General features: G+C 54.7%; 3 protein-coding genes across 6 annotated transcripts; 2 read left to right on the forward strand and 1 right to left on the reverse strand.

The window, feature by feature from the left end:
- Positions 1–161: 161 nt before the first annotated feature.
- Positions 162–2,605, reverse strand: cfap77 (cilia and flagella associated protein 77). 3 transcript variants are annotated; one of them, XM_061278338.1, is made up of 7 exons: positions 2,463–2,605; positions 1,312–1,385; positions 1,125–1,179; positions 800–1,043; positions 555–657; positions 382–486; positions 162–322 (listed from the first exon to the last, which is right to left on the reverse strand). In XM_061278338.1, the coding sequence occupies exons 2-7, from the start codon at positions 1,369–1,371 to the stop codon at positions 251–253; spliced, it is 639 nt and encodes a 212-aa protein (XP_061134322.1). In that variant the 5' UTR covers positions 1,372–1,385; positions 2,463–2,605; the 3' UTR covers positions 162–250. The 3 variants fall into 3 exon arrangements, with proteins under 3 accessions (XP_061134322.1, XP_061134323.1, XP_061134321.1); XM_061278339.1 differs by lacking the exon at positions 2,463–2,605 and adding an exon at positions 1,916–2,188; XM_061278337.1 differs by lacking the exon at positions 1,312–1,385 and having other exon boundaries at positions 2,463–2,603.
- LOC133153979 (nucleus accumbens-associated protein 2-like) lies at positions 2,536–7,161 on the forward strand. 2 transcript variants are annotated; one of them, XM_061278335.1, is made up of 9 exons: positions 2,536–2,678; positions 4,592–4,881; positions 4,969–5,092; positions 5,285–5,469; positions 5,584–5,810; positions 5,901–6,065; positions 6,199–6,304; positions 6,382–6,479; positions 6,607–7,161. In XM_061278335.1, the coding sequence occupies exons 2-9, from the start codon at positions 4,661–4,663 to the stop codon at positions 6,972–6,974; spliced, it is 1,494 nt and encodes a 497-aa protein (XP_061134319.1). In that variant the 5' UTR covers positions 2,536–2,678; positions 4,592–4,660; the 3' UTR covers positions 6,975–7,161. The 2 variants fall into 2 exon arrangements, with proteins under 2 accessions (XP_061134319.1, XP_061134318.1); XM_061278334.1 differs by having other exon boundaries at positions 4,592–5,092.
- Positions 7,162–7,966: 805 nt separating this feature from the next.
- On the forward strand, positions 7,967–14,103 carry LOC133153830 (bromodomain-containing protein 3-like). Its single transcript, XM_061278021.1, is given in 12 exon segments — positions 7,967–8,126; positions 9,604–9,887; positions 10,103–10,214; positions 10,358–10,495; positions 10,583–10,733; positions 10,816–11,045; positions 11,132–11,521; positions 11,603–11,731; positions 11,949–12,164; positions 12,166–12,467; positions 12,774–13,078; positions 13,225–14,103. Coding segments are annotated over 11 exon segments (2,184 nt in total). The 5' UTR covers positions 7,967–8,126; positions 9,604–9,795; the 3' UTR covers positions 13,344–14,103.
- The last annotated feature ends 81 nt before the right edge of the window (positions 14,104–14,184 follow it).

The following is a 14,184-nucleotide window of genomic DNA, read 5'->3' on the forward strand; positions in this document are numbered from 1 at the left end:
ATGCACAATGTGTCTTTGCGGGCCACATAAAATTATGTTGCAGGCCATATCTGGCCCCCGGGCCTTGAGGTTGCCACCGCCTATGAGGGACCAAAACCATGCGCGCTATTTTGAAATCTTGCGCGCATGCGCTTGACAGAGGGCAGGATGCCTTGACGGGGTAGCTTCACCTCCAACTTTTATTGATTGCCATCACGCACATGACGGCATTGTTGAGTTGGTGCTGCGGCCGACCTCGCCATTCGTTGCCTTAACCGGCTGCCTTGTTGACTGTGGGCTTTGCATGGCGACGTTTGCTGAAAGTGTCCAGAGCAGGGCCCACCTGACACACAGTTGGTAAGTGCTCGAGCACACATTGATTGGCGTGTGTGTCTATACTACCTGTGCGTAGCGTGCACACGTCTGTGTGCGTGTCTTCATGTGAGGAGGCGCAGGGTTATTACGTAGCAAAGAAGTGCGCGTGTGTGTAAAGGGCACACATTTCACCTGCAAACAGAATAAGCAGGTGAGTGATTTTGCGCGCGCGCGCCGCGCTCGGACCCACGTGCTCTGACCGCGTGGCGGCGTCGTGCGTGCTCGTTACGGCTTTTCACGTTGTCCTCCAGCCAGCGCCGACCGTACTCATGAGACAAAAGGTCGAAGAGCGGGGATCTCGGCCTGAGGAATGCCATCGTCAGTTTGTCAAAATACCTCGGTTCGGGAACAAGCAAACGATGCAGAGCACGCCGAGCACGTTCGGTGTCGTTCGCAGGCGAACGCTGCACAGTCCCTTCAAAGCAAAACCCCGGGCACGTCGCACCTCGTCTTGACCCCAAAGGTGATGTCCGGGACTTGCGGGCGTTGCGGAGCTCGGCCTCTGTGCGCTTTGGAGGCGGCGCTGTGCTTGACCACACCCATCTGTGCTCTGTACTCCCTCAGCTGTTTGGCCGTCACGCAACCGGACTTGATGGCTTCCTGGTTGAGAGTCACAAAGTCGGGGACGGTCAGGGGGGTACGCGGGGGCGGGACTTGCTGTCGGCACTGGACGCTCCAACGTGACAAGGCTGCACACACAGCAGAGCGGAGCACAGGTACATGTGCCGTCGTTCTCGCCTGACAGCAAAGTGGACAAGACTGTTCGTTACCTTGGGCCACGTCTGCAGGGAACCTGCTGCTGGCTCCCCCAGTCAAAGGCGGAGCCTAAAACATGGCCGTAGACAAACACATGGGATCCAATCAAGGAATACACAAGCACGCACGCACGTTATATTGCGACGTCATCGCCGACACATAGACGTCTCGCCTTAGTTTAACCGATTAGCGTTTATTTACCCTCGGCAATGAGTCGTCCCTCATGGACTCTCGGGTCACGCCCTCCGCGGGTGACGTCATGTTAAGGCGAGATACTGTGAGGAGGAGGGGAGGAAAGGCCTCAAAATAACCAATCAAATACAAACATTTTCTTTCTTCGTTTAGGGTCTCTTTGGTCCAATTAGTATCATACATTTGAAATCTGTGATGTCACAGCAAAAACTACTATTTTTGATGAGCTTTCCTCCAAGATTAATCAAGTCACGAACGAAAACGAGCTGTCAAGGGGGGGAAATGATGCAAACATGAAAAGAAAGCATCTCATTGTTTTTGGCGGGGTTTGCGCACAACAGTCGTGTACTGTCGGATTTCCTTCCCCCAAAGTTTTACAAAACCAACATTGGATTTGTGGATATGAAATTTGGCAAAACTTGATTAGTGAAGAAACCAAACGGCACGTTATTCCAATCAAATCAATATTAGTCAAATTCCTTGTTTGGGATGCACAAATTTGGCCAATAAATCTGTTTCTGATTATCAAGAATAAGTCGGGAAAAATGTGTTCGTAGGCCATTGGCGGAACAATGACCATGTTTGAGGGGACATTTCTCAAAAGAAAGAATACCTCAGACGTCGTCTTGAACTTCACAAGCGAACCTGTGGCAGGCAGCCCGATCTAACCAAGAGAGTTCTTGTTGCAATACTTGTGACTGACCGACCGACCGACCATCCATATGACGACGGCAGCAACTCGCGCCTGAGTGGTGCGGTGACTCGTTGCTACGGTTACCGGACAACAAACGCCGACACGATATTAAGTTGACTTGTGTATTTGTATATGCATGTAAGTCTAATGAAATCATTTGATCAGAACATATGTGCCATGTGGAGTAATGTAATGTGATCGCTCCGTCACTAAAGAAACAATGGAACAGCACAGTCGCGTGGACAGGATTGTCACTTTTTTTTTCCCCCTCCAGCTGAATTCTCGCGGTATCACACCACAAAAAAACGAGACACTTGTACGGAAGCCGCCGATTGTCTCCGAGAGCGTAATTGGCTGCGATGAAAACAAGAATCGTTGAGGCGGAAACAGATTTGGCGACACCGGTGGACGAATGCGCAGACGGGCGGACGCCACGCCATCATTCTGTTCTCGCAGAGTCACTCACAGTATCCTTTTGGAAGAAGAGCAGCGAGGCGATTTTGGCGTTTGTACCGGATGCTTCTTCGTTGCCGTGATTGGTCAAAAATAAGTTTGTAGGCTGAGCAAGTTGCCACATCAGCCAATCACATTCGAGTACTCAATGATCCCTCCTTTCCCGAACAGATGCCAGTGTTCTGCTCCGCGATGGAACGAGTCCCCGTATCGATCTGTCTCTTGCCGGGTTAGTACTCTTCCGTCATGTTCTCGATGATCATGTGCGTAAAAAAGTGAACGACAAATCAGCGCGATGAACACTTTGGACAGAAGCCTTTTCTCATTTGACGTTCTTTGTGGCGTTCTTCCTCGTAAACTTGTCAACGTGCCCGGATGTTGTTTTGGTGACGTCAAGTGTTTGTTGCGGCCACCTCGCGGCGGGGAGACGAAGCACACTGCTTTCATTTTGCTTTCAACGCTGAAAGGATGTCTGACAATAGTTGCCTTTTCAAAATCTCTTTCTAAATCTAAATGCTACAGGATGTTCTATTTTGCTTTTTGTCATCTGAGTTTGAATGTGCCTTTTTTGGGGGGGGGGGGATTTATTGCTTGATTTTGATGTCAAAGAAAATCAACACAACAACACAAGCATTTAGAAGCGAGAAAATGTCAAATGAAAGGGGCACAGACAGTGGAAGGAACTTGACGCCTGCTGCTAACTTTGTTGCCAAGTAATCATTTTGGCAACAGTGACACCATATGCTGAAATTTTGAAATGGTTTTATTCTTGTGATTAAAACGTGAAAGTCTGTCAGGTCAAATACATTCCAAACGAGAATATGACCCAGCAGTTTTGTCATCTTTTCTCTGACCTCATCATTTATGACAGCTCCAGTGAGATAGTGAGTGAGTGAGTGAGTGGGTGAGTGGGTGAGTGAGTGAGTGAGTGAGTGAGTGAGTGAGTGAGTGAGTGAGTGAGTGAGTGGGTGAGTGGGTGAGTGAGTGAGTGAGTGAGTGGGTGAGTGGGTGAGTGGGTGAGTGGGTGAGTGGGTGAGTGCGTGCCCGCTCGCCATCACTCCCTCACCTGGAGTTGTGAGCCACCCAATCCACTCGCAGCAACACATTTGTAGCCCGTGTGAGCGAGCTTGCGCAGTCGGCATGCCAAGCGCCTCTACTGCAATGCAGTGCTGTGAGTTGAGCTCAGTCATGCCACACGCGCTGGCATGTGTGTGTGTGTGTGTGTGCGTGCGCGCCCGTGCCCCCTCCCTTGTCGTCCTCCGCAGGGCAGTTAGTTGCTTTAGCAGTTAGCTGCATTTGCGCCCTAGCTGTCCTCAGATGACTCCACCCACCCCACACCCTCCTCTCTGTCTGCAACCCCCCCCTCCACGCCTCCCCACCCGATGCTTTCTGCGTGTGTATGTGTGTGCGTTTGTGTGTTTGCGTGCTGCCGCCATCGGAAGAGGAGCAGAGAAGAGGTGAGCAACCAAACAAGCGCAAGACCAAAGTGAACGAAAAACTGCACTTCGTAGCGGACTTGATTGGACTCCCCCAAAATGTACTGGACTCCTACTTTTGAAATGGGTCACGGTGGCCGGGAGCACGATGACACAGATGGACTCAAAACTCTGGTAGACTCTACTGGACTGTCGCAGACTTGACAATGGGTACTATTATGACTGGCTACTATTATGAGACGCGCAGCAATAAGTTGAGGTTCTGGATGCAGGCTGGGGGGGGGCTCTGAAAGCCTCGTATGCGGATGTCGGGTGTCTTGGTACTGACCGATGGTAGGCAGCAGGTCTGCTCCGAGGGAGCCGCTGTCCTGCTTGTTTTGTCCCTCCCATTGAAATGATCAGCGAGCTCTGCAGAAGTTGGTTCACGACGCTGATCATTTCAATCAGGTGTGTGGAGGAGGAACAGTTCCAAAAGGGGCCGGACAGCGACTCACCTGGCCCCAGCCAATATCTAATGACATGCTCGTGGTAGGCAGGACGGACTTTTTCCCCAAATATTGTGGACTCCCCCTGACACGTTGGCCTCAACCTGACCCTTCTGGTGTCTGTCAGACTGAAGCGTACTCTCAAGTGGACTCTTGTGGACTCTGCTTTTCTTCAAATTCCTTCATTTCCTTGGACCCCCCTCTCCCTTCCCCTCCACCAGCACGACATGGACGCTACACCATCCGGCAGTATCAGGAGCAACCCTCCCTAAGCCCGCCTCCATTCCATCATGGCGGAGTCCGGTCTTCAGGTTTCGGTCGGTGATTTCGGAAGCAGCGTTCTGAGCAGCCTGAACCAGCAAAGACTCCTGGGACTCCACTGTGACGTCTCCATCCTGGTCCAGGGTCAGCTCTTCAAAGCCCACCGTGCCGTCCTGGCCGCCTCCTCGCTCTACTTCCGGGACCTGTTCAGCGCCGAGTCCTCCGACCCGTCGGAGTGGTCCCGCTCGACGTACGAGCTCCCGTCCTCTGTGACGCCGTCCTGTTTCCGGCAAATCCTGACCTTCTGCTACACGGGCCGTCTCGACATGGTTTCCAGCGAACAGCTGGTGCTCATGTACACGGCCGGGTACCTGCAGGTCCAGAACATTGTGGAGAGGAGTCGAGAGCTTATGAAGACAAAGAGCACATCGTCCTCATCGCCGGATCGCTGCGACTCGCAGGTGAGTTTCAGTCGAGCGTCCAGCGTGGCCCCGTAGACCCTCGGCCATGAGCTTATTGTCGGTCCGCTTGTTCCAAATACTATGGTCAACTCGGTCCAGCGAGACCAAAAAGCAGGAAGCAGCTAGTCCAAAAGAATGGTCCACGATGGCTGCTCTTTAGTGTTATCCTTTCTTTGTGATGGTGGTTCACAGACCATCTCAGCGGATGAGCTGGGACCTTTGCACCAGTCTGTGGGCCACCTGCAGGATTCCAGTCCAGATCCGTCGCGCATGACTCCAGAGGACCTGATTGTGGCCGAGAGCCGGATCAAACAGGAGAGGCGAGAGACGCCTCTTGAGGAGCGTGCAGGAACAACTCCAGAAGACCCAAATGGCAGGTCAGAAGGTCACGCAAGACCGGTGTGGCCTGTCCGGCTTTGAACGGATCCGAAAGTTGGTAGCGCCTTAGTCCCCTCCTGCTTTCTGACTAGTCCTCCTCCCTTTGTCCTCAGAGTGGACTTTTCGAGGAAGCTGCAGAGCACCAGAGGGGGCGCTGTTTATTACTTGGGGGCACCCAGGAGCCTGGTCCTGGGCCTGCAGTCCTACCTCCCAACTACTTCAGAAGACTCGCCCGCCCCCTCGAAAGTCTGGACGGAAGTCAAGCCGGATGACGGTTACTACGGCGATGCCGCCGCCGCCGCACACTCTGGAATCTACCGAGACGCGATCCAACACCGGGGTAAGAGCGGTCGGCCAGTCACGTGACTCGTCTGCGTGTCTTTTGATGACTCGCCTCCGAATGTCCCGCCCGCCGCCGGTCTCTAAATAGAGATGCCGCCGCGCCTGCCGTCGGCCAGCGAGCGGCGTGCGTGCGTGTCGGTGGGAGGAGACAGCGTGGCGCTCCCCGCTAGTCTGATCAGTCAGATTGGCTATCGATGCCACCCTGCGCTCTACGCTGAGGGCGAGCCCGGACACAAGCTGGAACTGGTGGCAGGTCATGTCAAATTCAAAAGGAAAAAAAAAAATGGCGCTGTTGCCAGGGGTGGAATAGTTTAGTGGGATTGTGTGTGTGGGTGTGTGGCTGCGTGCGTGCGTGAATGCGTGTACGCTCATTTGCGCCCGCGTAGGTTCGGGCGTGTTGATGACACGGGGCCAGCTGATGAACTGTCACCTTTGTGCGGGGGTGAAACACAAAGTTCTGCTCAGGAGGCTGCTGGCGACCTTCTTTGACAGGTGAGCAGAGCCTAGCTTAAATGATCTTTTCTTGCTAACACGAGCGTACTCGTGTTCCAATGTTGCGCTATCCGTAGAAACACCCTGGCCAACAGCTGCGGGACGGGGATCCGCTCCTCCACCAACGACCCGAGCCGAAAGCCGCTGGACAACCGGGTGTTAAACACCGTCAAACGTAAGGCGCGTCCCACGCTCGCTCGGGCTGTGTTCCCAATCATCCATTTTGACTAAATGAGTGATTCCCAACACAGCCCATGCCCGATGATAATCGTGCCGTGACTAACGATGCCGGTGCTGCTCAGTGTACTGTCAGAACTTTGCTCCGAGCTTCAAGGAGAGCGAGATGAACGTGATCGCGGCCGACATGTGCACCAACGCGCGCAGGGTTCGCAAGAGATGGCTCCCAAAGATACGGTCCCTGCTGCCCTGCGGTGGCGGGAAGGCGGTCCACAGGGAGGCCACGGGACCGGGAGGCGGTGGCGAGAGCTCGGAGGCGCGTCGGCTCGGCGTCACCCCCTACCCGTGTCCGGAGATGGCCGGGGAAGGTACGCCACATCGAGAGCGGCACCGCCGCCTTCTCCTCTCCGTGGGCTCCTCCTCCTCCTCCTCTTCCTCGCCACACCGCCTGGATGCTGACGGCAAGGAGGCGGAGCCTCCAGACAGTCAATAAGCATTGGGCTGCGTCTGTCCAACTTCCCATCCTAACTTATCGCCCGTCATTCTACCTCACGGCCTGTCTACCCTATGGCACTTCTTGTCCTTTTGCTCAGCCGCTCTGCTGCATGTTAACCAGCTTCTTGGCCCCCAGCAACGCGGGACTGATCATGCTGATGACAGTAAAGCTTCTCTGGAAATCACATATATGCTCTTTGACCTTTTACTTGTAGCCAAATTCTATTCTCATTTCATTTTGAATCAATCCATTGATCGCCCCTCACAACTGAACATAGCTTATGATTAATATTTACAGCGTTACTGCATTTGCTTGAGAAGCAACCACACACACACACACACACACACACACAGAACCTCTTCATTTAAACGGAAACATCGTTAAGTGATAATAATTGGCGTCTTATACTGTACAATAACATCTGATGGTGGCAGGTGCTGAAATGTGTTTCTTGAGCTTTTGGCAAGCCTTATTTCTTAACATCGCGAAAGATAGATGATAGACTTTGAACAAATACACAACAGAAAGAACAATCAGACAAGGCGAAGATGAACAAATACGGAGGCAAGCAAAATAATGGAGGAAATAGTCAAAACAAAGATGGCAAAACATAGTGGGGACACGATAGCTAAGGCGGTTGAACGGTGAAATCGGTGTCAAACACAGCAGTTAACGTCACAGCGGAGCGCAATGTCCAGAGGGAAATGAAGTTCGTCACTTGAGCGCCAAACTGAATATTTGGCCAATCACAGCAGCGTGCTGTTCCCTTCCACCAATCGCAGCACTCCGCCAATTTTGCCCTGGTCGTCCAATCACAAATGCAAAGATCGTGGAACGCGCTCGGCCGAATGATTTCAACTTATTAGAGTTTTTTTATTTCGGTATGTACAACACATTCATTGCAACTTCATTTGCCATTTTGTTTTACACGACTTGTCGAAAAGGGAAGCGGGTTGAAGCAATGGCAACGCCTCGACTATGGGGCCAGCCAATCGGGGCACAACAACAGCGATGACGCGCCTAGTCACTACGGCTGCGCGTAGGGGAGACAGCTGATAACTCATCTATTATGCTACTCGGCTAAATCCAAATCATCCCGGAACGTGAGCCGAGGCCGCCGTTGGACTCGCCGGAGGACCGAAGCCCAAAGTAAAGACGTGCGCGCGCGCTGTGGCATTGGTCTCGGGGCCGGCTCGGGCTTGGCCCGGCCGCAAAGTGACGCTGCTCGTCGGGAGCAATCCCGGCCGCTCGGCGCCTTCAGACAAAGCTCAGCTAACATGCTAACGTGCTAATTAACCCTGCCAGCGCGAGCCAGCGGGCGAGCGAGCGAGCGAGCGAGCGTCGATGTTGCTTCAACTTTGACGGGCAACTCGATCGGCGTGCCCCCTTCCGTCCACGGACGGGCGTGCGCGCGGTTCTTCCTTGTGGTGGCGACGTGCTGAACGTTGTGTAGCTAGCTCGCGTAGTCGCTCTTGTGCGTCGGCTTGCCCGCCATCTTTTTCCAGCTAGCGAGCGAGCATCGCGAGCGTCGCGCTGGGCCGTGAGAAAATGGGCTAGCCCGCGAGCGCCTTTCATCGCGGGGCTACGTTTGTGCCCACGTCGGCGGACAAAAACGGGTTGCGTGTGTGCCAAAAAGCGGCTGGCGGGCTCATCGCGGGGATTTGCCCAGGAGCCGCCGCTGTCGGCCGTTAGCTTGTGCGCTAGCCGCCGCTGCAAGCATCTGCAAGCCGCCAAGCCAGGCGAGTTCACTTTTGCTTTGGCTATATCCGATGCAGTCGGTGGAGCTGGCAAACGGATGCTTAGCTGCCTTCGAAGGCAACGTTTCTTCTTCAGAGTCATCTTTACCAATTTTGTCAAAAAAAGAAAACCCCCAAAACATCTACAGCAGTTAACGTGAGGCTCAGGCGAAAATCCGAGTTGCGAGCAAAATGCAAGCTTGAAATGCCACACGGTGGTCTTGCTACCTCACCTGGGGAAACAAGTTGAGTTCATCAGCAGCCTTTCGCTGAGCTCATTTTCACGTTGTGACGTCATGAGCTACACGTTTTGACACGCAAAACTGGATACATTTGACTATTTACATTGGACTTGCCGTCAAGCAAAAGCAACCGCTTCCTTCGGGTTCAGCCGAGTGACGTATACGTATGTGTCGGGGGGGGATGTCAAGAAGAATGGCCTTTCTGGGGGAATATTTGAGTGTGATATTGCATCCAGAAATGTTGCCGCCTTCAATTTTCAAACGGGCAGTCGAACTTTCTTCTTTGTCAACAGAATTCCCCAACTTTATTGCTCCGTTCGCGTAGCGAGCCCTTCGGCGATCGGCTGACAAGTTTCATTTGAAAATATGCACATGAAGCGTCAAAAATGAGAGTGACGCTTCAAGTCCTGACACTTGAATTGTGCAAACTGAAGGTTGCTGTCAGTGATATATATATTTTTTTGTTCTGGTGGATTGACCAGGCCTTTGAAGTCCTCTTTCTGTGTTTTTGAGAGTTCCGCAATTGCTCTTTCTGTGTTTTTGGGAGTTCCCCATGATGACGGCCGCTTGTGTCGTTGCTCGCCGTTCCCCCCCCTCATCTTCTTCACCCTGTCGGCTTGCTGACAACTAACGCTGCGCCTTTTTCAGGTCGTACGATGGGAGTTTGTCTCCTGGAGGGAAAGGTCCAGCTGAAGGCGCCACGCAATTGAGCCAAAGGCACCCGCCCGCCTGCTCGCCCGCTGTCCCGTCCGCCCCTTCGGACCACCTTCTGCCGTTTCCCCACCCCTCCTGCGGTCAGACGCTGCATCCCCACGCCGCGCCAGCGCGCCGCCGTCCACCATGTCGGACGCCCCCGAGGCCGCCCCTGCGAGCCCCCCGGCCCTCAGCAACCCGCCGCCGCCAGAGGTCACCAACCCCACCAAGCCCGGCAGGTGAGGCGCCGCCACAGCTTCATTAATGGCTAGCCAACAGGGAGCTGCGGTAGCTCAGTGTCCTCTTTCTGTGGCAACAACTGGCCAGTCGCCAGCAACGTGGCGGCTGCGCCATGGCGACCGACCCATCCAAAGCGTTACTCGTGTGTGTGTGTGTGTGTGTGTGTGTGTGTGCGTGCGTGCGCGCGCGTGTGCGCGCGTGTGTGTGTGTGCAGGAAGACAAACCAGCTGCAGTACATGCAGAACGTGGTGGTGAAGACGCTGTGGAAGCATCAGTTTGCGTGGCCTTTCTACCAGCCCGTGGACGCCATCAAGCTGTGCCTGGCGGTGAGCAGCCGGCGCCCACCCTGCTGGTACCAGGCTGTGGAGAGGGGAGTGGTTGAGCCTGTCCCTCTGTGTGTGTCTGTGTCTATGTTGTGTGTGTGTGTGTGTGTGTGTGTGTGTGTGTGTGTGCGTGCGTGCGTGTGTAGGACTACCACAAGGTGATCAAGAACCCGATGGACATGGGCACCATCAAGAAGCGTCTGGAGAACAACTACTACTGGAGCGCCAGTGAGGCCATGCAGGACTTCAACACCATGTTCACCAACTGCTACATCTACAACAAAGTACGCCCCCGGGCCGGCCCGGCTTTGCAAATTCTTTCCGTACTAGTACTTGAGTTGCCGGCTTTGTGTTTGTGTGTGTGCGCGCAGCCAACAGACGACATCGTGCTAATGGCGCAGGCGCTGGAGAAGATATTTCTGCAGAAGGTGGCTCAGATGCCTCAGGAGGAAGTGGCGCTGCTGCCGCCCGCCCCCAAAGGCAAGAACAAGAGCAAGCAGGTTCCTGGCACCGCCGCCCTAGGTAGGTACGCACGCACGCACCCCAAAACAAACAAATGAATGGACAGACGGATGGAAAGCATTTTCCCAAAAATTGGAACCAGCTAGATCGCAAAGGACCGTTGTTAGCCCGGCGCCAGACGGCCGCTCGCTCACAGTCCACCGCCTTTGCGTGTCAGTGAGTCAGCAGGCGGAGTCGTCGGCGTCGCCGCCGTCTTCCTACCCCTCGCCCTCCCAGACGGCCGTCATTTCCGCCACCCCCACAAACGTCCAGCCGCCGCCGCCCGTGCCGCCGCCCGCCGCCATGATGCCGTCCGCTCAACCCGTTGTCAAGGTTAGCGCCGGGCCAGGGCCTCAACATTTCCTCGGTGGCTTTTGCCAGACGTCACCCACCGTGCGTGGTGCGCGCTGTGCCGACAGAAGAAGGGCGTGAAGAGGAAAGCGGACACCACCACGCCCACCACGTCAGCCATCTCAGCCAGCCGCGCCGACTCGCCCACCGCGCAGGACGTCAAACCCGCCAAGCTGGCCTCGGCCCGCCGGGAGGCCGCCGCCCGCCCCGCCAAAGCGCGACGGGAGGCGGGCGAGGAGCCGGAGACTGTCGATGCGGGCGGGGCGCCCGCCGGTGGCCGCAAGGGAGGCAAGCCTGGAGAGCAGATGAAACACTGCGACGCCATCTTGAAGGAGATGCTGTCCAAAAAGCACGCCGCCTACGCCTGGCCCTTCTACAAGCCCGTCGACGCCGAGGCCCTGGAGCTGCACGACTACCATGACATCATCAAGCACCCCATGGACCTCAGCACCGTCAGGGTAAGCGTTGGGCCAGGTCATCGGGCCGGGCGGGGGGACCGGCCTGTAACCCGCCTGCGCTTTTTTTTTTTTTTTTTGCAGAAAAAGATGGACAAAGGCGAGTACGGCGACCCTCAGAGCTTCGCCACCGACGTCAGGTTAATGTTCTCCAACTGCTACAAGTACAACCCCCCCGACCACGAAGTGGTGGCCATGGCGCGCAAGCTGCAGGTACCATCGCCCGCCCGCCTGCCCGCGTTGCGACACATTAGGAGGCCAAGCGTGCTTGCTCCACCTCACCTTTGACTTTTCCCCAGTCAGCAATCAGAGCAAGCGTTAGGAATGAGCTCTTTTGAGCAAAGTTTGTTCCAGATGGCAAAGTATTAAAGTAAAGGCGGGAGAGCGACCAAGGCTCGTAGGCTGACGGCCGCCGTCCGTCTTCCGGCAGGACGTGTTCGAGATGCGCTTCGCCAAGATCCCGGACGAAGGCGTGGAGGCGTCGGCGCCGTCCACGACGCCATTGGTTAGTAAAAGCACGGCCTCGTCCGACAGCAGCAACAACTCCTCCTCAGACGAGTCGTCCGACTCGGAGGAGGAGCGCGCCACGCGCTTGGCTGAGCTACAGGAGCAGGTTGGTGCTGCCGGCCAATCCCAGGTCCAGAACATTCTACTCGTCTCCTCCTCCGGCTAGCGCTAACGGGTTTAACCGGACGCTAACGAGCTTTTCCCTCCAGCTGAAGGCTGTGCACGAGCAGCTGGCCGTCCTGTCGCAGGCGCCCGTCAGCAAGCCCAAGAAGAAGAAGGAGAAGAAGGACAAGGACAAGAAGAAAGACAAGGCCGACAAAAGCGCCGCCAAGGCCAAGCCTGACGACGACAAGAAGCCCAAGGCCCAAGCTCAGCAGCCCAACAAGGCCAATCAGAAGAAAACACCAGCGCGTAAAGCCAACAGCACCGTCACTGCCGCCAGGTGAGCTCCTTCCTTCCTTCCTTTCTTTCTTTCTTTCTCTCTTTCTCTCTTTCTCTCTTTCTTTCTTTCTCTCTTTCTTTCTTTCTCTCTTTCTTTCTTTCTTTCTTTCTCTCTTTCTTTCTTTCTCTCTTCCTTTCTTTCTTCACTCCCGCCCTCCTTTCATCTGCAACAGCTTGTCCCACAGAATTTCAGCTTCTCAACAGTGAAACTTGTCCGATTGGGCCGGGTTGGGGTTCTTATGAGCTAGCGGCGGCCTCTCGGGGGCCCAAACGTTGCGAAACTGTCGTGTGCCACTCCGTCTCCCAGACAAGCCAAGAAGGGCGCCAAGGCGGCCGGGGGTGGCTCGGCCAACGGCGACGACGGCGGCGAGGAGTCGTCTTCTCTGCCCATGTCGTATGACGAGAAACGCCAGCTGAGTCTGGACATCAACCGGCTGCCCGGAGAGAAGCTGGGCCGCGTGGTGCACATCATCCAATCCAGGGAACCTTCCCTGAGGGACTCCAACCCCGACGAGATCGAGATCGACTTTGAGACCCTCAAGCCGTCCACGCTCCGAGAACTGGAGCGCTACGTCAAGTCTTGCCTGCAGAAGAAGCAGAGGAAGCTCTTGCGTGAGTCACACACACACAGAGCAGAAGAACTTCAAGGAAAGACGAACGTAGCCGCGAGTGTCAATTCTGCACGCTGACTCGCCGTCGAGTCTCCAAACGTCTGCACCGAGTAGGCGCTCAGCGTTTGTTGTTTGTTTACTTTCCAGAGAAGCAAGCTGGAGGTGGGGCATCGGGGGGCGGGGCCAGTCGTTTGAGTGGCAGCTCATCTTCCTCGTCTGATGACAGCTCCTCGACGGGAACGTCCTCTTCGTCAGACACAGACTGAACTCTCCGGACTTGTTCCAACCCCCCCCACCCCCACACACACACACACACACAAAATATATAAATATAGACACTCAAGTACACACACAGATGTATGTACATAAGCTGAGCTGTTTTTTAGCATCTATCTAGTCTTTGTTTTTGAATTTTGTTCATTGTGGAGGAAAAGAAAGCCGACACGTTTGCCGTCAGAAGAATGGCCTGGGGGGCGGGGGGCACGCCACATTGGGGGAGGCATGGCAGCGAGTTTCCGTGACAGACACTTTTGAGTCAATGAAAAGCCTTTGTAATGTTGCCACCTGCCTCTGCCAACCCCCCCCCCCACTAACACTACCGCCAAACACCGCTGCGAGAGGGGAACAAGTTTTTAATCTTTCAAATTTTACGTTCTTAATCATCATCAATGTCCTCGTCCCATCGGTCAGGTCACGCCAGCCGGCCACGTGCGACGGGCGGGTGGGCAGGGCCGGTTTTGTTTTTAGTTGCTCTAGTTAATTTTGTATTTTACTAAGAAAAAGGAAAAGAGTGATTTGATGTGTTTGCATGCACTCCGTCGGGCCGTACGTCAGCACTGTATAGTAGCTTCCTGTATAGTCACTTCTCGTCAAGTAGCTTCCCGTGTAGTCCCCGTGCTACATGCGTGTGCTACGCGCCAACACGCGAGAAGCTAGAAGAAAAAAAAAAGTTATTTGGTGTAATTACTGATATGGGATCCTTATTTTCTGACTTCCTTTCTTTTCATAAATAAACACGTAACGTGAGCTTGGCCTGGCTGACTCTGCCGCGAGCGCAAGCACACTAACGGGCAAACGGCGGGAATAGCTCGGCTTTGTGGGGTACTT

Source organism: Syngnathus typhle, linkage group LG5 (genome assembly GCF_033458585.1).
Source record: "Syngnathus typhle isolate RoL2023-S1 ecotype Sweden linkage group LG5, RoL_Styp_1.0, whole genome shotgun sequence".
Taxonomy (NCBI): domain Eukaryota; kingdom Metazoa; phylum Chordata; class Actinopteri; order Syngnathiformes; family Syngnathidae; genus Syngnathus; species Syngnathus typhle.